This window comes from Bactrocera tryoni, chromosome 4 (genome assembly GCF_016617805.1).
Source record: "Bactrocera tryoni isolate S06 chromosome 4, CSIRO_BtryS06_freeze2, whole genome shotgun sequence".
Lineage (NCBI taxonomy): Eukaryota > Metazoa > Arthropoda > Insecta > Diptera > Tephritidae > Bactrocera > Bactrocera tryoni.
Window position 1 is genome coordinate 79,268,695 of NC_052502.1, and position 22,139 is coordinate 79,290,833.

Here is a 22,139-nt window from a genome sequence, read left to right on the forward strand (position 1 = left end):
ACACCCTCGCTCTGCGCACACGACCACAAGCGACACACACACACATAAATTTATGCAGCATTGCGAAACCATAAGCGCCTCATGCGCGGAATGTCCTGCTTGACCGCAATTCAGCTAGTTGTACGCCCACAACTTCATGGCTTTGCTGCTGTTGGCTTGCAGCTTTTCTATCGCTGGCGGTGGTGGTGGTAGGAGCGTGCATAATTGGCGCTGTGGCCTAATTTAAATTATTTTGATTAACACAATGCCTTTGTTCGGTTTGAACAGCGAGATATTAGCGTTCAGGCGTTTTAATGTGGACAGTGCACATTCCGAGGGTGACCACAAGCTACTTGTGGACTTTGTCGTGCACTAGTTTGTGCGCGTTTGTTCGTGTTGAATTAGTATTTTTGGTCAGTTATGTAATTGGAAATATGAGCATACAATATTGAATGGAAATTAATTGCCCACGGGCTTTTTGTTTACTATAAAACACGTTGCCAGAAATAAGCTGTGTGAGCGTTAACGGAAATTTGCACAAAAAATAATAATACACCACTAATTGTACTACTTTGAACTATCCTGAACGAAATTAACAATGCACCCAGATTTCTTTTTCGATTCCTTAATGAAGTGAAAGCATAAACAAGTACTACTGTTTAATACATATATACACATATGTATGTGTATCTCGAGAGACTGTAAAATCAGAAAATCTGCAACTACTTGATGAATGTATATGCATTTGAGCCGATGACCAATTTATTAAGCGACGCACAAACCGCACATGCCACCCGTTGACGTTTAGGCATGGTTAGTTTTCACTGCCACGTGTGATGCACCATTAATCATTTCACTGAACTGAATTGATCACTGATGGTTCGGAACTGTGATCATCAGTTTTTGTTGACAATTTCAACACTCAGCACTTGGCATGGGCTCATACAAACTATGTGTAAGTATATACCCGCTGGTACATGGAAAAAATAGTCCTGTGTCAAATGTTTTTAAATCGTGATCGACATGTGGTGCACTGAGGGCAGAAGAAATGTGTCCAACCGCCAAATTTCGTGTGGTCGGTTTGAATAAAACAGATCCGTTGTTTTAAGATTACTAGCATCTTGTAATGAGCATAGGCGCCGGCGCTCATGGCGCTTGTGCGAGCGCATCCTTAGTGAAATATGAAAGTCGTGTCCACTACACTTCAGAAACTTAGCACAAAATTAGCCTTAGAAAAATTGTAAATACTGTTTTCAGCACTCTGCAAAAGTAGTCATGTGAGTTCGTTTCAAGTGGCTTATTATTGCTTTGAAGTAGTCATTACAGCTTAGTAAATGTGGAATACATTTCCATGCAGCATTCACAATGTCAAAGTGCTGAGTATTTTGTCAACCTACCTTCTGGCTATCATTTTTGTATAATAAACACGAGCTGCTAAAAGTTATGTGACCTATTTTCTTGAACCACATTTACTCTACTCTCCTTCCTTCCTGTTACAATCTTATCGCCTTAATTACCACATAAGTCCTATTGGACATGGTTCTAATATTATATTATTCACATTTTTACGAGTATTTTTCAGTTTATTTGCTTTTTTATGACCTTGTCCGAAAAACCTTACATGAAAATTGCAAAAAAAATGCGACGAACGGACGACCTTTTTTGCTTGTGATCAAATGTGTGCTGCAGACACTGTTACGTCTTGCACTGAGAGTTACTTTTTACGACCGAATCCAGGCTGCAGTGTGATTTTCAATTTTTTATGGTGATTTCCTGTATCTCATGAATGCAAAAAAATACGCAAATGCAGCGTTAATTATGCAATTTGGTTGGGGAAATTCGCAGCGGTTCATTAACTGACATTCAAAATGTGTTTGGTTGACCGAAATTTCTAATTTATTGGCAATTAACGAAAACATTTGAAAATAATTTACGGACATTCTGCCTTACGAAACTGGTATATACTAATGTACATACATACATATGTATGTTGCTTGTTACATGAGCTTGGTTTTTGGCTTGCTTAGCACTAATTTCTAACCACTGTTTTTAATTATGCTTTCGCTAAAGTATCAGTTGGGAAGCGTGTATTCGCTAAATAGAGCAATTAAATAGCTATTTCAGAGGTGACATTTTTCCTCTCCCGCAAACTCACTTTCAATTAACCACCTGTTCAAAGTACTCGTTGCGCTCTCAGCATGCTGCGTGTGTGGAAGTGGTAAAGCGACGCTATAAAATTCTCATTAGCAGCCGATAAGATCAAATGTCCTGCGCTGCGATATCATGCGTTGTTGACGTAACGTCCGGTGAAAGCAGCACAGGCCGAGCATTTCAATTTTCCCACGACACGATGGCTGAACACTAAAAACTTTTTAATGTACTTGTAATGGAGTGGAATGGAGTAACCCCGTCCGAACGCGGACGCAGAGGTCACGTGAAATTTCAATCAAATACAGCTACATTCATATTCGATTCTATACATGTACATACATATGTATATGTGTATATATACCCAACTTAGGTGTAATCAGCGAAGCATGGAGCGCCGTTTTTCTTTTGAAAACACTGACCACATTCACAAATTCCGGGCCACTCAATTCCCCGTGGTAGACGTCTGACCACACATAAATTCATATAAAATTTTGAAAGAATGTGCAAATAAAATAAATGTGAAAATTTATGACATGTCTTCGGTGGTGGCGAATTTGCGTGGAAAGGTGAGAGAAAGTAAAATAAACGTATCGTCGGATTTGTGGCATGAACTGTTAGGAGTATCTTAAATAATATTTACAGATTATGGTTGCTATAATAAATATTAGTTGGCAGTATAAGCAGATTTGAATAAAGTTTGTATAGAGAAAAGATGAGACCGCCCTTGGCTGCTTGGCTGCGTGGTGAAAGTGGTTAAGCATATGCATATCCGTACTTCGAATGTCACTTGGCTTATGACAGAAAGTGTTCGTATGTATATATAAGCAAAGGTTCTAAGTCACTTAGCCGACAGTGAATTTTCGCTGCAATACTTACACAGCTGCCCACTGTGCCTTTTGTCGCTACTGTCAGTCAAAACACATAAAATTTGCCAAAAATCGAAATTGATAAGCGTGCAATATTGCTACTGTTTCTGGTTCTATTTCGTGTGCGGTCATCGGTACAGCTGCGCGCTGTCGTTGTAATACAATATAAACAAAAACAGTTATAAAGCAATTTTGCATGCCTCGTTGTTTTATTATTGTAGCATTTTGTTTAGTATTTACTAATTTTTGGCTGCATCAGCAATTGCATATGCAACAACGGTCGCTTAAGCTACAAAAACATTGCAAACATGATTGCTGCCGCTGTACAAATAATCCACAACGGCTTAACTTGTTCTGCACGAAATGTTTTTTTTTTGTGTTTTTAATATCATTCATTAATTTTTCTTTTTACTTGGCGTAAATAATCGCAATATGTTCGCTCAATTTGCATTTGTCTTATAATTCACATAAAAATTGCTTTACTGCTGCGCATGCGCGGCTACCAAAAAAAAACCCGAAATGTCTGCGATGATGAATGTGCGCTGTGTGAACTGCCAAAAAAATCACATAATTATAAAATTTTCGATTTTTTCCTAAACTTTTGTGCAATTGCACACAAAAGTGCATTTTTTCTATCGCCAACGGCAGACATTATGCAGCCAAAAATTCTCATTGAAAGCGCGCCGTGAAGGATACCTGAAAGGGCTGCGCGCGCCAGTGCACGACAAGCAAAGCCACGTCGCGCCGGTAAAGATGCACCTAAAAAACGTAAATTCGCTGCTAAATTTTAATTAAAATGGGCAGCTTAAAAATCCAAATAAATGAAAAAAAATCAAGAAACTTGTTCTGAAAGCGCGGCGCGCTAATTTGATGCATTTGCCACCACGAAAAGCGCCAACAGAGTGCCAGAGTGCGAGAGTGCGCGAGCGACAGATATGAAACAAGATACGCGTGTTCCAAGATGCTGCATATGAGACACGAGATTATGCATATGAAATATAAAATGAACGTCAAAGGGTGCTTGGACAGACGGTCGTCTCGGTCGTTTGTCGAAAGGATGCATGTGAAGTGAAAGAATGTCTGGGGTGCGGCGCATTACCCACAAGTTGCTTGAGGTTTTTTGTTGATTTTTCTCATTGCGTACATATTGTGTGCAGCATTTGCCTCTCTGCGTTTGTAAGTTAAAGGATTTTTTCTTATTAATTTTTTGTTTAGGTAAATAAATCCAAATATGTTTTACATGCACGCTGAATGTTGCAGCAGCAACAGATCTGGAGGGGTGGTAGCGGGCTGTGCACGAGTATGTGTTACAGTTTGATATGGGTGAAAGCAACGGCTGGGCTTGGTTCTGGGTGGCATCGCATCTTGTAATTGTAATTGACTCATTTGAATGTGCTTACAAAGGCGCAAACAGCAACTTCAGTTGTAACGCCGATAACTGCAACTTGAAATCTGAGATTTCTTTTCAGCGATAAGCGGCGTTCATTTCATAGCCATTAGCATGTTTACATTAATAATGTGATTAAGGTTTAATCGAAGGATTCAAGGCAGATCATCATCTTTGATTTGGAAGAAGGGGTATAATTAAGAAGTCGGCGTACTAATGATTGATTTTCGTTATTTCTTTATAGGTTTGCTAAAAAAACATGTGCTGCCACATTTACTGAAAACGTTGCATTTAAAGCAAAATTTTTGAAACTCAAAGTTCGCGATTATTACATAGTCATTCAGTACGAATTACTATCAACATCGAAAGTCACAGTTCATTCATCCGAAAATTTCTAATTAATCTCTTTCAACCTCTGCTTTTTACCGTCTATTTTCGAGATATTCTGCTCGAGGAAAATTTGCGGTTTTTGCAGTTCTAACGCGCGCTCACCTTCTCCTTCCTGCAATGCATGGATTTTTTCAATTCAGTGCACATTTCAAAAAATATACCACATGCATGTGAAAACCCCAAGAACACCGTAAGCGCCCTCAATTGTCAATAGCGCAGTACGAGCGTGTCAAAAATGGCATTCATTTGACAGATGTGCATAAAAAATGAATGACTAGAGCACAGCATCGCAGCATAGCATGGCAGAAAGAGGAATGGAGTAGTGAGAGAGGCGGACAGTTGCTTTCATTTGCAATTTTTAGATTAATGGAAAAATGCAATTAGGTCGACAATGATCGATAAAATGCATGTAATTATGTGTGTATACGCAGAGAAGTCATTATCACTCATTTTTTACTGTATCCCGCAAAATGACTGGCGAATTCTGAAGCATTTTCATTTTAAAAGCGAAACCGCAGTTTTCTGGCATCTAAGTGACAAGGCACGTTTTCCAATGCAAGCGATTTTGGCTAATAATGCCAGTGAATAATCGATTTGATTGAATCCTTTGCATTGATTAAAATATATTACACGGCAGCTCGATGATGATTTTACGCTTGAGTAAATGTTCAGCTTTGATGAAAATGTGAGAAATTTGGATTTTTTCAACATTTAAATTCAGCGAGAGTTTTTACTACTAACGGTAGAATAATTTATAATGAAATAAGTAAGGAAGAAATAAGTTCGGGTCGCGGAAAAATAGTTTCAAGTGTGACATAGCCTTATATGGAGAGTGAACGGAGCTATCATTCCAATTCACAGGGTATCCCAAGTAAAAAATATGGTTTTATTCACTAGAAGATATAAGATTCTGGTACACCGCTGCAACTAATGGGAGGTATTCGCCTGCAACCGGCGGATACAGTGAAATATCTAGGGCTCATCCTGGATAGCAAGCTTTCATGCAACCAAATATCGAAGAGAGAGTAAAAAAAGCATCGAATGCCCTATACTGCTGTAGGAAAGAGGTGGGGCCTCTCACCGAAAGTAGTCCTCTGGCTCTATGACACCATAGTCAAGCCCATTATGTTCTATTGAGTTTTTATGTGGTGGATGGTTTTAGAGAAGACCACACTTGCAAAGAAACTCGAGTGGTGCACAAACTAATGGTGCACCATGGAATCGTGGTCATCGCCGGAAGGTGTATGGCTATTAGACTCAGAGAATCTGGGTTCTTAAAAGAACGGGTATCTGAACACTCGGGTATCCTCACACACTTTGACTGCGTACCGAATCATCTGAATCACGGAGTCGCCAAACCGAACCCTGGCGGCTCCTTCTCTGCCCATATACCGACGATGGAGTTATGGGTTCTTCCCAACCGTTGGAGGAGAGACGGAGTGAGCTTCTTGGGGGGATGTTTGGTGGAGAGGTTTACTGTCGGGAGCTCTTTATCTACTCCAGTTTCAGACTTCCTTACTATTGAAGTGTCTTCCAGGCTAAAGTTGCAGCGATAAAGATAGCAGCAGGTTTGCTGCTCCGGAGTGCGTCCTCCTTTAGAGAAGTGCCCATTTACTCAAATAGTAGAGCGGTGATACTTGCCCAGAACTCATTTACAGTGCGTTCAGGGTTGGTCGAAGAGTATCTAACCTCGCTATCATTACCATCCAGTGTCTTTGTGATAAGACTGGTATGGGTGCCGGGCCATAGCGGAATCACAGGTAATTGCAAAGCTGATGAGCTAGCAAGGAAAGTCATTCTCGAATCATTATCGGTAGAATGGGAGCGGGTCGGTGCTCCCGCATTCTCTTGTGTTCTACTACTAGATAGCTAGGACTCGCGGATACTTGGCCAACGCTGGGCTACTATCGGTACTTGCGCTCACGCCCTCAGTAAGGCTAGCCTCCTCCAAGTTGTGGGGCTTTTAACGGGCCACTGCCCTATTGGCGTACATTCTGTAAGATTGGGAATCTTACCAGACGCCGTCTGCAAAAGCTGTTTGGAAGAAGATGCGCCTTCTTGACTGTCTTCTTGACTGTCCCGCGTTTCGGAGGTCACGACTTAGATACTTGGGAGCGCATACCTTCAGACATTCCACCGAACTGGCGGGTGTTGAAATTAAGCGCCTTTGCAAATTTGTATTGATTACTAAGCGTTTTGCCAATCTGTAAGTCCGAACACAGAAGTTCTTATTTTCAATGGCTTCACAAAGGACTACTGTTACCAGTCCACGTGCCGTCTTTGATAAGCCATTTAACATAACCTAACGCAAAATTAAAATATAACGATAAACCACAATATCAATTATTGTGGAATATGAAAGGCTTTATAAAGCTGTCACTAAAATGTGTTTTAAGATATAAAAATTCTGAATTCTGTAAACCAGTACATATTTTAAATATGTACTTCTATATGAAAATTTCAATACAATAAGGCTCCAATTCAAAGGATGAAAAGCACATTTGGCTACGTAAAACTTTGTCTAAAAAATAAGATATGTCAAAATTGGAATTATCTGCCATGAAATTATCACCTTGTCTGCTTATATTAGAACACTGCTGTGCCGCACAATTACATTAAAATCCAATACCACACTCATTTACTTAATGCACACTGCCGCTGAAAAGCTACACACTGAAAAATGATACTTTGAAACGGAAACGCTTCCAGAATTTACATATTTTGCTCTCACACACATCAAAATATTTTCCCAACAAATCATTACAATTTGCATAGAAAAGCCATAAATTTCCTATTGCACTAATAATGTCAAACGAATGAAAGTTGCCGAGCAAATTCGAAATACTTGAGACAATCTTACAAGACTGACTTGCAAATTACGGAAAACGCTGCACCCTTTCTAGGCGACATTCAAGAGAATCTGCAATCATAAATTCGAAAATAGCATTAAATGAATTTGCAAAATTAGCCGCTATCCTGGTGTGACGAGGCCGCCTAATCCGTGCGAACAAATGTGTTGCAACAACTTTGACATGAACAAAACTAATTCGCTGTCGATTTACGAGTAAAAGACAAATTGCATGAATATTAATTAAAGGTGCGCTATAAGCGAAAGGATGCGAGGCTGCGCCGATTTTGCACGACCGCCGAGCGCTATCACCCTTGCACGCCCATTTCAGATAGTGTATATTACAACAAAAACAGCAGCTATGAGCAGTGAGAAAAATCAAATTTTCACAAATTTTCGCATATTTAATGAGTTGGCAATTTGAACAAATCGCTTGGACGGCCTTCAAACGTGCATTGCGCCTTGATGTGTGCCGCAATTACGCGCAATTTATTGGTAATTTCAGAGCTCGGTGCGCATTTGGCATCTGAAATTTGTCAGGCTTTGCGAAATGTATCGATTACACTGCGGCAGCGAAAGGGTTCTAACCGCTTGATGTTGTTGTTTTTTTTTTTTAAATTTATACTTAGACGTGCATTCAAGTGTGTGCAAGTCTAGAAATTGCACTCTAATGCATTCAACTGATGTGTGGCGTGACGAATGTGGGTTGGATTTCAATTTGCCAGTTCGGCCCTGCCGCTTTGACTGAGAAAATGTGAGCGCAATATTGCCAATTTTGACTGACAGTTCAATTGTTTAACCAGCACTCGTATATATATGTACATATATACATATACATATATATATGAAAGTAGTTTTGACGCATGTGTCTGAGTTACTGTCATTTAACTGTTTCTTGTGCTTTCATTTTGCGGTTGTTGAAAGACCGTAAAACAGAAAAAAATTATTGCATTTAGTTCAAAGAGCTAAGATTATTTCCCAAAGAAATCACTTTCAACTCTCTTTGTGTGCTCGATCGACTGGATATCGCTCGTCTGCGCAGCTCCAACGCTTTCCTTTAATATGCTTTACATTTCGACTTAATATCGCAATTATTGTACTCCAGTTACCCATGGCATTCAAATGGTTATGAAATATTTGACATGTGTCACATAAAAACGCGCATAAATTGCCTCGAGCTGAATGAAGTTGCACGCGTGTCCTCCGGGGTCTGCGCAATTCAACACAACTTAGATTTAGAGCAGGAAACGCAGGGCTAAAGCCAACAATTTTTTAATGCCAGCAAACAAAAGAAAGTAAGAAGCATTCACAGGCACAATGGCTTGACACACCTACACATTAGCTGTAATAGACACCAGTGTGTCACTGATATCCTTTCATCTGCGAAGAAAATAGGAGTGTGAAAGATATGTGCACGAAAAGCAATGGCATCTGGTCAAATATTTAATCGGCGCATGCAAAGTGGTCCAAGTGAATGGACACGATGTGCGCCGTTGATGAGCAGGACAGTGGTTGTGCAATGTGCTCGGCTACTGGTAGCGTTTATGAGCGTCTATGAAAAATTGTAACAAAAAGAAAGTAAGGCATTCTGCACACCGTACACTTTTTTGTTGCGAAAATCAGTAGGCTACTGCCACAGGAGGGCAGCTGCCGCATTTTTCATGCGCAAAAGAAAGTAGAGTAGCAGTAAATTTGGCAAAGAAACGGGAGAAAATACAAGAAAAAGTAGTCCATTATCTATAATATTTATTTAAGAGGTGTGTGTGCGCCTATTCATGTGGTCGCATCGATTTAGTTTGGCTGGTAGCATGCTGAAGTCACTGCCATGCCATTTTTCATATTGGACTATCAATGAAAGCCAGCAAGACAGGCGAACAAGAAAAATAAACTGTCACGAATTGGGAACAAGCGCAACGAATCAGCGTAGCTTCTGTCAGAGAACAAATAGTGGCTGACTGAAGAAATGCGAAGTTTTACGTATAACTGTGCACGGTATCGGCTACAACAAATCAAATATTTTCTTCTCTTCCCGTATCAAAACAAACAACTTAACAAAAGTCAGGAAAAGAGCTTAGACTAACTAAGGTACTGAAGTGATCAAAGATATAAAGTCAGCCATAGCAGTGACCAAATTTGAGAACCTGAGGGGAAGTGGATTTATTAAGACTACTTGCTGGTTCTTGGATTGACTTGATATAAAGAAAATTGGCTATAAAATTAAAAAACTTCGCTCCTTGAAAAAAGGTATTGCAAATCAAAAAAGATGCATCCCTTATTTTCTTATCTGTTAGTTTAACTAACTTCTGTTTTAAAATATTTTATTTATATCGAAATCCAGAGAGTTTAAGAGATCATACTACAAAATTCAACATTTTCCAGATAACAAAAACTAAACCTTATCCTTAATATGAAAACGCGCAACACCCCACACATATGCAACAATCAGAAAAAAATCACAGTCTCTGCGTTTCTATTGGTTACTCGCCCAGGTGCATTGTCTCAAAATATCTCTTTCCGGCTAGGAAGAGCAGACAGTGCATTAACACGGGCGCTCTTCATTAACGCTGAGACTGGGAGACGTCACGAGCGCTGTTAGCTACCGACAATTGTCGACTCGTGGCAATGGTGTCGTCATTTGATCCTTATCTGTGCGACTCTCTTCGGGCGGTGAGCAACCACCAACTGTGCCGAGAGCAACCAAACTGACAGCCGACCGTTGACTGATCGAATCGCACAGTGTAGTGCGCACGCGTCACCGCATGGCAGGATCATTCGAGTTTATTAACTCAGACGCAACAGACGTGCCTAAACATTACCGGCTGTGCAGAAATATTTATTTTGTAACTTTTTTGAACTTTTTATTTATTTTATTGCAAAAATTGCATGTGTTAATAAGAACAAAATTTTGTGATTTGTATTCGGCTTGGAAATTTTAAATTTGCATATAATATATATCCACTAAAGTTAAGTGTTAAAGAGAAATTGTAGTTTTGGTGAAAATTTTTAAATTCATATTGTGTATCGCTATGGATTTGCAACGTACTTGACAGCGCAGCTGGCAAAAGCCACAGGTGAGTGAATGCAGTTTTTCACAGCCGCAGCTGGAAAAGTAGACCTGATCATACCATTTAAAAAATTTTGATTTATTTAATTGCATCGACCGTTGCTGCAATCAGCGCAGTTAATCATTACAGACAAAACGCCTTCCAATAATTTACATTTTCTCGTGGCATGTAAATCCCAAAAAACACACGCACACAACTTCATCGAAGAAAGAAAGACCATATACGGAAATAAGTAGGTCCCGTGTCCCGAAACGCCTCAGGCAAAGAACTTCTAACATAAAAAAAAAATAAAAAGAAACCCATCCCGAGGATATAATTCGTCTTAATCGATTTTTTCGCTCGCACAATTCCAGTTTTTCCACCAATCAGCAGTTGTTAAGGCTGTTTTGGTTTTGCCGCTTCTCTTTCTTCCTTTTCTTATATCACTTTGGCGACCTTCAGCATTCGTATTCCCCTTTTCGATCATGCCGCTCTTTACCTCATCATTTGTCCTAGCAACTGCACTAGTTCTAATTTTAATTTATCTAATTTCCAACCCCTCTTTAGCAGCCTTGCTGCCAATTTTGCCGAATGCCAGGGTAAACACCTTTGGAGTAAGCCAGCGCTCTAAGCACTGTTGATTGCCTTTCGCCATCCCTCAATGCATAACGTGCCGACCGCTGACGTCTTCAAGTCTGCTGGGTAGAGGAATTTTTTTGATCAACTATCAGCTGTAGGACAGTGTTACCGGCAGTTGTATAACGGTATGTTGTTGTTGCAAGACAAAGATTTTTTTCTATTCGGGGGGTGACGTGTATGGATTACACCAGATATGCCATTCTCTTCATACACAAACATGCGCATGCTCATACATACATACAAACATGTTGAATCTTGTTCATTTTACAAATACCGTAAAATAACAACAACTGCTCTACATTCATAGCCGCATTCTCATTCTCAATCCAGCCTCCTCAGCATTTCGTACGACCTCATCTGTCGATCCAGCTAATCTTCTGCTCTTTCTTCTGCATGCACACCTTTTCTTTTTGCTTGGCTGTGGACTTCATTTCAGTCGATCTTTGTACGATCGGCCGTAAGCCAATTTGTCTAAAGGTACGTGGCCAAATGGGTCGGCTGATTGTAGGGCTGCCCTGATTATGCCAAGCTGCACTCACGACAGCAGCCTTTACTCGGGGTGAGAGTAATCCCTAAATTTTGTTTTTGTTACGGCACACATTTTCAGTTTTTTGTTCGCCAAGCCTTGATATTAAACTTTACTTGTTTGGCTAAGTGAGTTTTCTGCTTAAGCAGGATGTCTTACACCTTTCACTACAGACAATGCAATTTGTTGCAGCCGAGGTCGCGTGATTAGATGAGGCAAGCAGGCTTCTTATGCGCCTTTGCGGTTTTCAATATTTTGCATAGAATTGTGGTCTGGTCTGAGCACCAGAATAATAATAATAGAAGATAGAAATATATGATACTTAAAACTGATTTTTTCGTATGCAAGAAAATTATATAAACCGAAGTCCTGCGAACGTACCGAAAATTAGTATTTTATTCCTATATGTCTTTAGGGGAGCCCCCGTGTGAAATTCGCTCAGCGACGTTCATGCCGTCTTTCACTCCATGCTCAGTTTTTTTTTTATATAATACACTTCATTTACATGAAATAGCAGTAAATCAATCGCGTTTTCGGTAGGCAGCTCCTTTACAGCAGCTCGTTTACCACTCAATAGGAGCTCGTCGCTAAATAAGTTCTTTTGCAAACTTCCTGCCCAAACATACACAATATTTCGCGTAAATGTCTGCCAGTCCTTTGTGTGCCAATTCAATGTGCTGTCCCAAGCGGCGGCAGTCAGTCAGTTGGTCGCTCATATGACTGGCTGTTTTGGTCTGCATGGCGCTGAACAATGTCAGGAGAGCACTTAATAAACACCCAGAATGGCTTTCGCATAACACTCGCAACACGCTTTTCACTTTAGCACACAATAAAGTTAAATTAAAATATGAGAAAAAATTCGTATATGGCAATTTGGGAGGGAATAATAAGAAATACAGTATATTGAAGGAATATAAAAGCCAAACAAAGACGTGCATTCGCTAAAGTCCTGTAATAGAACACGAGCACATCCATATACATATATACTACTTTTAAAAAGTCCATGCAGCATAAGGTAAAAGAGCTCAAGCTAAATGTGGTTCCTAAAAGGGTTTGCCTGCCGCTTCGAAGGCAGTAATAAACTTTACTGGCATACACACTAATATTTCAGCATCTCTACTAGAAAGAAATCGAAATCGAAAAGGCAATTGGAAGTCAAAGTCGGCAACGACAAATCATAACGGAATCATTTGCTGTCTAATTATTTTTACAGAAAAGCTTGACAAGTAAAATACGATCTCATGATCAAACTAATTAAATGTCACATTATCGGAATGAAGCGCGCAACCATTGCGGCAGCTAAAAACCAGAAAAGCGAAAAATTCGTTGCAAAATAAAGAAAAAAAAAAGATAATAAAGGAAAGGAAGGACTGACGGCGCTTTGAAATGGGCAGAATGACAATAAATGAATACATTAAATAGCCGCATACAAGCCAAAAAATGGCAGAGACAATGTAAGAAAGTGCATGTACGCTCCAGCAGCTCCTCGGCTTCAGTTGTCTCGCTGGCAACGGACCATTGTATTTGCGGTAAGCGCGGATTGCATTTGCGCGAGTACACAAACCTGAAAGCTTCAGCCGCAAGGATCCCCAAGACAAGCACACACTTATACCACAGTCTACCTGCTCGAAGGATCGTTACAAAAAGAAAACAAAAAAGGTATAAAAGTAGAATTGAAAAGACATTAAAAATAATAGCAAAGCAGGCGCTACATTTTGCAATTGGCACAATAACGGGTTCTAGAAAAGCAAAAAATGACAAAAGCTCTGAAGTGAACCGCGTCGTGTCCCTAAGAGGCGCCTGTACAGTGGGCACGCTGTAGAACGCTAAGGAACATAGCTTATATACATGTAGGCAACGGATTTTCGCCAACTTCTATTATGATTTTTTCTTATCGCCCGACCCTTCTTCTGTCGTTGGCTGCTTTTCTGCATTTATTTGCTAAAGAAACAAATTTAGCTTTGGCAATTTGCTATCTCTGTGTTGTTTCATTCGCGCGTCTTTTTACCCCTTTGTCGATAGTAAATCATACAAATTACCAGTTTTCAGCGATAAACTGGATTTTTATTAGCAACAAACGAATCATTTCAGATCTGCAATTTTTCCAACTTTGCTGCGTAAAATCGAAATTTGTAGATGATGCGGTCAGCACAACGCGCGCAAGGACAGGAAAAAGTACTAAAAGGATATTATTAAAAATAAATAACACATTTGAAGCATAAATAAAAAGTAATGTCATAGCATAAATCGATATGAACCACCTCAAAAAGACCTCATGCGTTTCCCTGCCTTCTCGCGATCATAGACGCTTCTGGCACAAAAGCTACACAGCATGACAGCTGTCAGTCAGTAAAAACTACTTGCACATACCTTAAGTAACACCAACGTCTGGAGTACCAACAAACACACACACACACATTTCCACATGTTTCCGCAGATATGTATGGTAGGGAAATGAAAAACAAGATCAATCAGAGTGTTACTTGTAACGCATATCCCTAGCATCCTTCGCACCGCCTTCCCTTCTCAGCGGAAAAGGTCAAATTCAGTCATGTGACAATCAAAAGTCGAAGTAACTGAACGCATTACTTTTCCACAACAACAACAACAACAACAACTATGATGTATTTAAAGAAAACAAGAACAAAGTGTTTAATTTAGCTGATTGCAAGCAATCAAAAAATCATATCGCTCACTTTAAAGGCGCGCAAAGCATGCAATAGAGGCTGAGGACCACAGCGCGACAGCCGCCAAAAAAACAACACATATACACATACATACATAAGAACTTAGTGAACGCGTACGCAATTAACTTGCGCTGCTTTACAACAATAGGAGCGTTGCCTGTATAGTCGGCGTAGAAAGTGGCAGCAATTTTCCAGCGTTCAACCGGTGAAATTCCATTGCACAGGCATATAATAATGCAATCGCACCGAAAGAGGGAATTTGGAATGGCGCACAGCACATTTAACACACCGATACTTTGCCATTTCACGCACGGGTCTCTTAGCGTTTTCAATTGCGCTTGTGTACGTGAAAAGAACATTCAGCCAAGCAGCGTAGGTGCCTTCTGTTTTCTTTCCCTTACTCTACTATTGAATAAAATTTTTCTGTTTGGCTCAAACTATTATCTGGATCGAAATTTGTCTGTGCGTCGTTATACTTAGAAAATCTTCCTTTTCGGTAGCTGATCATGCCATTGTTTGATATCGATTGCGCGTTAAAATCTCCAGAACAGCTGCTGCGCGTAGTTATTCTTTCCATGTTTCGAGGGTACTTCACTGAGGAAGAAGGTTAACTGCAGTTTGATAAAGCAGTTTTCGAAAGCAATCAACAAGCCATTCAAAGTACATCTGTCTTCATATATTATCACACAAACTATTTCAAAACTTAATCAGCAGCACCACATATAGTACATATTTATATACAATATATGCGGACCTTATTTAAACTAACAGAATGGTTCTCGGGCTAATTTAACAATGAAAAATGTGAAAATGCCGCATTTGAGACACCTTGTATCTAAGATGTGTCTTAGCTTAGCAAATACAACAACCTCTCACCGAAAAATTATGTTCACAATAGGGAAGTAGTAAATAAACGCACCTCTACATCTTATAATTTAGAATTGTTGTTAATTTGTTATAACAAACTTTGTTAGAATATAGTTGCATTTGTAGGAAATAATATTTCAGAAAGTGTATCTGTTCGTTCTAGGCTTAATTACCTTTCTGTTTGTTCGCAATGCTTAAGTGGGGAAAACATCAAAACCAGAAGCTTATTCCTGTCATCTAAACTCCATTCAAATACACATGCACTATCATAACAAGGCCATATTTTTACACCTCACTAGCTGTGAAACCAACAACAAAATCTCTCAACCACAAAACGTTTTTTAATCACTCCACACCCAGATCAATCATTGAAGTAAATAATACAACAAAAGGAAATGCCTACTATGACGCACGTTCTCGAACGTCGACGCTTGCAACGCTATTCCCTTGATAACCAACTTGAAGCGCATTCACCACGTCGCGTCCGACACTCTCTTACCAGCGCCGCTAATAAAGAAAACTTTGGCGTTCATTTTACACGAAGCTCTTTCGGCAATACCTCGCTCACCGCATTTCAGGACCTCAGCAATGGAAAGAGCCCCCTGCGAGTCGATTACACACCAACTCGTCCACCTTTGCGTTGCCAAACTCAAGGCAATATGAATTTAAACGTTAAACGTCGCAGCGGTACCCCAACGTCGCGCAATCGTTTTTCGGACGATTTTGTCAATCCGGAGACGCAGGATACACCACTAAGTCATTTGCGTTTCCGCAGCGCTTCCCGAGACGATTCACTTTCTTCTTCGCGTATGGGCGACGTAACACTTGACCGTATGTTAGACGCGATTATTGAGAGTGCACGTAAGGATGTAAAGCGTGTGAATGTGGTTCGTCCCAGAGATAGCGATCAGCAGCATGAAGTAAAAACCGCATTAAGAAGCTCTTCGCCTGCTGTTGTTAGCGACAGCGAAATCAGCGTGCATGAAATGGAAGTGCGAACCCCGACACATCTCAAGCGCCAACGTGTTGTACGGCGTAAGAATACCAAAACCACGGAGTCCCGACGCAAAATAGATTCAAAAGAAACGAAAATTTTTGGAAATGTAACACCGCCACCACCGCTCCAGCAATCAATGATCGGTGTTCCACTAGCCGACGGTGTGCATAGTCCGGACACACCACTTTTTAAGCCAAGTGCCGTGACTAACGCAGAGCTATTGGCGATGCAAACGCCACCAAATTCAACAGAAATCGATACTTTCACGACCGCAGCAACGGCCGGCGCAACGACAGCAGAAACTCAATCGCAGCAGTGCTGCTCAACACCGACGTTAGAGGAGACACATTCGATTAAGCGTTGCCTGAGCTTTTCCTCGACTAGTGATGATGAATACGATGTGGATTTTAGCAACGCTGCGAAACGCAGTTCTGTCGCATCATCCAATACGAGCTCTACAATGGGCGATCACTTCGGTTTGGGACAAACTTCACGACATTCTCAGGGTTCTTGGAAAGCTCCCAACAGTGCTGCAGTGCGTGGCCACGTGGAACTATCTATACAAGTGGAGCAGCAACAATTAAATGTACATGGTGAGTTCCAAATTTTTTGGGCTTTGGCGAAAGTGTCAACAAAAATCAACAAAAATTCTATGCAATTTGCAGTTTACAAATATAATATTCAATTAATTTTTCAATTGCAGTAATACGTTGTCGCGATCTACAGCGACCCAATGGTTCAACTGCGCTGAATGCCTACGTAAAGGTTGCATTGATACGCAACAAACCGGCTTCTAAAAAAATGGACAATCACTTCCAACGCACCGCTGTACACAGACATTCGAGTCGTCCGTACTTTGATCATCGCTTCAAGTTCGATTTGGGCGCGAAACCACAAGCACAACAGCAACCTAAAAATGATGGCACTAACGAACGTCTACAGCTGGCCGTGTGGCACCGAGACCGTCAACTAAAGTGAGTACGATCGCAAAATAACGATTTTCGTATAACTCACTGGTATAAAAATTCATTATTTTTGCTTTCTCTTGAACTTTGCTTAATCGCTGGTTAAATATACACTCAAATGGTGACCAAAGTACGCGAGCTCTGAATTTGAAAACCGCATTGGAACTATTTTTCCACAACTCGGCAACTAAAAATCTTTTTCAAACAATGCATTTGAATATTCGGAGCTTATAACAGACTTGTCTTGTGCTTTTTCAATTTAACCACTTATTAAGCGACCACACACTCTCATTGTCGCTAGATAACTACCGTGTACCGGTAGAACTGAATCTACCACATGTAGAAGTATATCTTTGATTGCACCCGTGCGGATCTTTAGTAGTAATTGTTCTGGCTAAATCATTTACGAGCGACTTATCAATAATTTAAAGAGGTTGCCGCCCGAATGATTAGCCTTTGAGACTGCGTCGTCACTAAACTCTGAAACTAATTAAAAATATGACATGCGTTACGCGCTACAAAGATAGAATGAAAGAGCCAAAAATGAGTGTCAACGACAGTACGAGTCATACAGGAACCATTCATGTACAGAAAGATACACATACACAATATATGTCTGTAATGTGTGACGAAATTTATGCACAGGTTGGACGAAAAGCACAACAACAAAGCTCATTACATGTAAATCACTTTCAGTTAAGACTTTTGTTTGGGTTCGGCAGACGCACGAAAATTGTTTGAACTAATTGAGCTTATTAAATTTTCACCATTCGGTGATGTTAAAATTGCCGAAATACATTAGCAGCACCACAATCCGCCCCCAAATTATTAATTCTTTTTAGATGTTGTGGCATGCTTTTAAAAATTTGATTCTTGTGAATTTATTAACTCTTCGCGCCACATACTTTCTTATTTCCTGTTTTATTTAAACAGCTAATCTTGTTTTGGCTCTTTTCGTATTTCACACCTTTCTCCTTCTCAGTTGAGCGCAATATTAACAACGGCAGGCAGCTTTAAAAAGGAAATGCTTAGTGGATGCATGAGTGGATGGGACGGTCAGTGCAATACTGCACGAGATTTGTATATTTCCAACAAAATTCGGGGTAAACAAAGTAGCAAGTCCTTGTTGAGCATCTCATTTATGTGCTTGAACTCTTGCCTGCTCATCTGTGAGAATATAGATTGGGAATATTAAGCAGTTATACGCATGCGTCAAACGTTGCAAGCGATTGAGAATGAGCACGCAAACTTTTGAGAGAAGTGAAGAAAAGTAAGAAAAATAACGTAAAGTCAGTTTATCTTTTGGCATGTGACGCAAAGTTAAAATAACAGCTGTTCCCAGAGAAGTTTGTCAAGCAATGTGGCTTCACTTCAGCAATGTATAGGTAACCGTTTGCTTGGTAAATTTGTAATCATGAAATTTTCATAAAAACTTAAATCGAAAATGAGAAAAATTAATTTCAATTTCAATTAAATTTCAAAAATTATTTTATTTTTTTATTATTATTCAAATGAAATGTTTTTGTTCCGACTTTCTACATACTAAATGTCAAACCACTCAAATCTTACAACCCATCTATGTTCGCAAATACTTCGTCTTAAGCTTTCAGGCATGTAAACAAATCATCGGCTGCCGGCAAAATGACGCGATTTCACGTGCACCCACCACTTGTCAGCGTGAATGTAACGGCATGTGAGCTAAAAGCCACAAATCAGCCGATTACTTAAGCTTTCGCGTGCGCTCTCCCAAACGCTCTATGCGCTCGTTGTGTGCTCACGCGCGCCTAGTTTCATTTTCATGCCCTCAAAAAATTTCTGGGCGAAATTTTCCAAGCAGAATCTCGACTGAGCTCAGTTTGTCTTTTCTACTGGTGGCGTTTAAACGAAAACTCGGAAATCTTAACGTTAACCAACCGCTCCACAAGGTGCTCTTAATAACCTAGACTCAGTTCATTGAAGCACCTATTGCAAACAGTACATTGGAAGAATTGAAGAAAAAACGAAAAAGCAGCTAATTATGTGTTTTAAGAAAATTTTCGCTATTCAAATGCTAAAGAAGTTATTTATTCGCAAATCAGTGTTCGATTACAAAGTATAGAGTAGAGAAAAAAGTGAAGTCAAGTGAAAGTATGTTACTAAATTATATAATTCATTAACGTGCAACGATCAAAACGAACGCGAGCCGAGCAGAATGGAGCCCCAAAGTGGATAAGTGAATGTGGTATGGTAGTTTGTGGGTGTGTGTAGGGACAATCATTAATTTATAACAAAAAAGTGATGTACTAAATCAGCAATATTTTCTGCACAGACACATGCACAACAGAAATGTGCGGAAGAATATGGAAATGAAAAATCAATAAACTCTCAAATAACGTGCTTAAAAATATATTCAAATATCGTATTGCGTATCCTAGTTTTCGAGACTTAACGTCTATGGTATTGCCTGTGTATGTATGCGTGGATTATGTGAATGCGTTTGTATATGTTCGTTTGCGGGTGAGTTTACGCTTATAGAAATATTCCCGCTGACGTTCTCGCATATTGGGATAACAGGAAGCAAGCACAGAGTGAAGTTGCCGAACGAATGAACCAGCAAGCCATCTACACTGAGAAACGAAGAGGGCGAACTTCAACAACGACGCCAGCTGACCGAGCGCACAACTAACTGTCCAACCGACCGAAGGGAGTACGAAGTAGGAAACAGCAAAAGTACTTCCCTACGAAAGGAGTTAGACAAACCACGCTATGAGAAACGAAATAAAAAAGCAACGATTGAAAGAATAAGCGTTCGTGTAGTAAGCGTGCTCTCACGCGCTGGATGCTATTGGTTATGGACATAAATATTCATATACGGCTGTAGAATGTCGGGTAGCCGTCCGCATCCGCTTTGATATTTACTACTCTCTATGAATTTACTTTTTTTAGACTAATTCGTTATCAGTCAGTGCGTTTGTTTGTTTGTAGTGTGAATCAGTACGTGCCCGCGAAACCAAAGTATGTGGTGCCACAAAAGTAAACCAAAGCTTGTTTCAGTAGATAAATAAGAGTCTGTAACAACTCATATATAAGTAAGACCAAAGCAAGTTCGCGTATACGCCGTGGCACAAAATCTATGGAGTAAAAACAAAATTCGTGATTTGTAAATGCGAAGAAATTTATAATCAAGAACCAGGGCTACCTTACAGAAACAGGGATAAATTTGAATACACCAAGAGGACAGCAGGGCATGTAAGCGAATATTAATAAATTTAACAAGAACAAGTAAGGAAGAGCTAAGTTCGGGTGCAACCAAACATTGCAACTTTCAAGAATCAAAGCCTTTACTTTAAGGTGTAAAACTAATAATATAGCGTAAAGTCAGCCGAATGTTCGAAAGTCCTGATATTAGTTACATATATGGGGACTCGGCCAAGTTTTCGCTCAAATTTATCTACATATTATCTAAATTTCGTCGTGCTACTTTGTCAAATGAGAAACATTTCTATACAAATGCTTGATTCCGATCATTCAGTTCGTATGACAGCTATATGCAACAGCGGTCTGATCTAAACAATTTCTTCGGAGATTGCACTATAATATAGGAACTATATAAATGTTTATTAAATTTAAGATTTATTAAAAAATTACGAAAAAATAGAAATATTGAAGTTAAATTTCGAATGTCAAGATTAACTCTCTCATTTTCCGTTAAGTAATTGACATGGCGGAATTCACTATTGAAATTATCATGAATATATTCACCTGGTCAGCTTATATACATATAAAAATACAAAACTCTTTGTAAAAAAGTAAAAAAAAAATAAAACGAAAAAATTTATATGAATGCGTCACGCATCTAATTTAGGTAGCTATATTAATCTTTATTGAACTGCCAACTTAAAATCCCATTTTTCGCCCTTAAACATTTTCGGTTTACTTTCTCGCCAAGAAATCAGAATTTATTATTTTGAGTTCCATGTACGTGTTTGTTATCATTCAATTTGTTCTGTGACCACAAAATGAATTTTATTAGTTATTCGCCACTAAGCTGCAATCATCAGCACACATACGCTGACGTTGCGGCACGTGCCACACCTGGCAGTCAGTTACCAACAACTCTTTGCAAATGTGTGTGTTCGACTGCCTCAAAATTCCCAGCGCGTTAATACCAATAAATTCAAGCAGACACCAACCGTGCTGCTCGTGAACCATAATTTTCAACTGCTTTTGTATTTCGCCTTTCCCCTCTTTGCTTGTGGCGGTCCCAAGGTGCACGAAGACGTGTTGGCACGCTGCCGCATATGCCACAGACGACGAGGTACACCTTGCTATATACTACTAATATACTCAATTCACTGTTGCATCGTCATTGGCAAATTCTCACTTTTCACCAGTGCTCGTATCTCACATTCACACATCCTTACGTATGAATATAAACCAGCAGCGTACACGAGCACGATACTCGCAGGTCACGGCAAGTGAAATGAGGAGGGTTAAGTTGGTGGAGAAGGTGAAGTGGGCAGAAATAATTTCGCCAGATGCAAAATTGAAAGCGCGCTGTGATTTTGTTTTATACCTAGCTTTTGAAGACCAAAATAAATATTGGCTAAAAGACAAACATACACATGCACATAAGTGTATATTATAAGCGACGTTTGTATTGCACATTTTCAACCGCTTTCTACCCCTGCGCTCGTTGCGTCCATTTGGTTTTTTCATGCTCCACTTTCGCTTATTTTCGGTTATTGATGAGCGATTGAAACACCAGCAACAGCAGCGCTAAAAGCAAGACTTTAGCGACAAACGAGGATATG

The 22,139-nt window shown here is 39.8% G+C and overlaps 2 protein-coding genes across 7 annotated transcripts in view; both read left to right on the forward strand.

Annotated features, from left to right (window-relative positions):
- Window positions 1-15,779: 15,779 nt before the first annotated feature.
- On the forward strand, window positions 15,780-17,359 carry LOC120774705. The gene is made up of 2 exons (XM_040104435.1): window positions 15,780-16,974; window positions 17,085-17,359. Exons 1-2 carry the CDS (start codon window positions 15,780-15,782, stop codon window positions 17,357-17,359), a joined length of 1,470 nt encoding a protein of 489 aa, XP_039960369.1.
- Window positions 17,360-19,228: 1,869 nt separating this feature from the next.
- The window catches only part of LOC120774869 (serine-rich adhesin for platelets-like), a 37,075-nt gene continuing 34,164 nt past the window's right edge, over window positions 19,229-22,139 (forward strand). For 3 of the 6 annotated variants that reach the window (XM_040104700.1, XM_040104701.1, XM_040104706.1), the window contains exon 1: window positions 19,229-19,583. In XM_040104700.1, coding sequence (XP_039960634.1) covers window positions 19,570-19,583 — 14 coding nt within the window. In that variant the 5' untranslated portion in view covers window positions 19,229-19,569. Of the gene's footprint in view, window positions 19,584-19,671; window positions 20,575-22,139 lie in introns of those variants that run through there. The other 3 variants (XM_040104702.1, XM_040104705.1, XM_040104703.1) reach the window with 3 other exon arrangements.

What these genes read in the sequence shown, in the direction of transcription:
- LOC120774705 (XM_040104435.1), top strand. Translation starts at nt 15,780, where the DNA reads ATGCCTACTATGACGCACGTTCTCGAACGTCGACGCTTGCAACGCTAT. An exon ending in GCAACAATTAAATGTACATG is followed by an intron (nt 16,975 to 17,084) that starts GTGAGTTCCAAA and finishes TTTCAATTGCAG; the next exon opens with TAATACGTTGTCGCGATCTA.